Source organism: Carlito syrichta, unplaced genomic scaffold, assembly GCF_000164805.1.
Source record: "Carlito syrichta isolate Samal-C Ts95f unplaced genomic scaffold, Tarsius_syrichta-2.0.1 Scaffold106335, whole genome shotgun sequence".
Taxonomy (NCBI): Eukaryota; Metazoa; Chordata; class Mammalia; order Primates; family Tarsiidae; genus Carlito; species Carlito syrichta.
Window position 1 is genome coordinate 5,935 of NW_007050431.1, and position 974 is coordinate 6,908.

Sequence of the window (974 nt, forward strand, 5' to 3'; positions counted from 1 at the left end):
GACAGGGTGAGACTCCAACTCAAAAAGAAAAAAAAAAAAAAGAAAGGGTCAGAGAAAGGGAGGGGGGCTCAGACAGACGTCAGAACTCAGGTGCCAGAACTGAAGTGCCAGACGAGGAGATCCCAGTGGTCCCCTGGGGACCCCTCACTGGCTTTCCCCTTCCCTACAGACCCTGGAATCGAGGCTGCTAAAAGCACCGAGGACGGGGCCCGCACACCCAGGGACTCTGAGGCGAGTATGGTCAGCCAACCCATGTGGAAGTCCTGCCCACTCACTGGCCCTTCCTCTCCTGACACCCCGGCTCATTGCACCCACAGGGCCCGGACGGAGCCGGGGAGCTGGGGGCCGAGGCGTGCGCGGTCCATGCCCTGTTTCTCATCCTGCACAGCGGCAACATCCTGGACTCAGGCCCTGGAGACGCCAACTCCAAGCAGGCGGACGTGCAGACTCTGAGCTCGGCCTTTGAGGCCGTCACCCGTATTCACTTCCCTGAGGCCCTGGGCCACGTGGCCCTGCGACTGGTGCCCTGCCCACCTATCTGTGCCGCGGCCTACGCCCTTGTCTCCAAGTACTGGCCAGGGGTGGATGGGTGGGAGACACACAGGGTCATCAAGGCAAGGAATCCTAGGATCAGGGAGGCCCCCATGCGGGGGGGAGGGGAGAGGTCAGAGAGCCAGACACTCAGGTCAGTCACTGACATCTCAAATCCTGCCTGGGGCTGACTTTCCTCACAAAGGACCCGCAGAGTCAGGGCTTGCCAGCAGGCCAAGGGAACTTGGGTGGCAATGCGGGAGGGCTGGAGGCCCCTCACCCACCCTCTCACCACACCCCTCCTTCTGCAGCCTCAGCCCCTACAGCCATGACGGCGACAGCCTGTCCCGCTCCCAGGACCACATCCCACTGGCCGCCCTGCCACTGCTGGCCACCTCATCCTCTCGCTACCAGGGCGCCGTGGCCACCGTCATCGCTCGCAC

General features: G+C 63.2%; 1 protein-coding gene across 1 annotated transcript in view; it reads left to right on the forward strand.

The window, feature by feature from the left end:
• LOC103269723 (membrane-associated phosphatidylinositol transfer protein 1) overlaps positions 1–974 on the forward strand; it is a gene marked incomplete at both ends in the record, with an annotated part of 8,800 nt that overhangs the window by 4,898 nt on the left and 2,928 nt on the right. Inside the window, 3 exons of the mRNA XM_008067295.1 lie at positions 170–231; positions 318–568; positions 843–970. Of these exons, the coding sequence (XP_008065486.1) occupies positions 170–231; positions 318–568; positions 843–970 (441 nt within the window). The remainder of the gene's footprint in view (positions 1–169; positions 232–317; positions 569–842; positions 971–974) is intronic.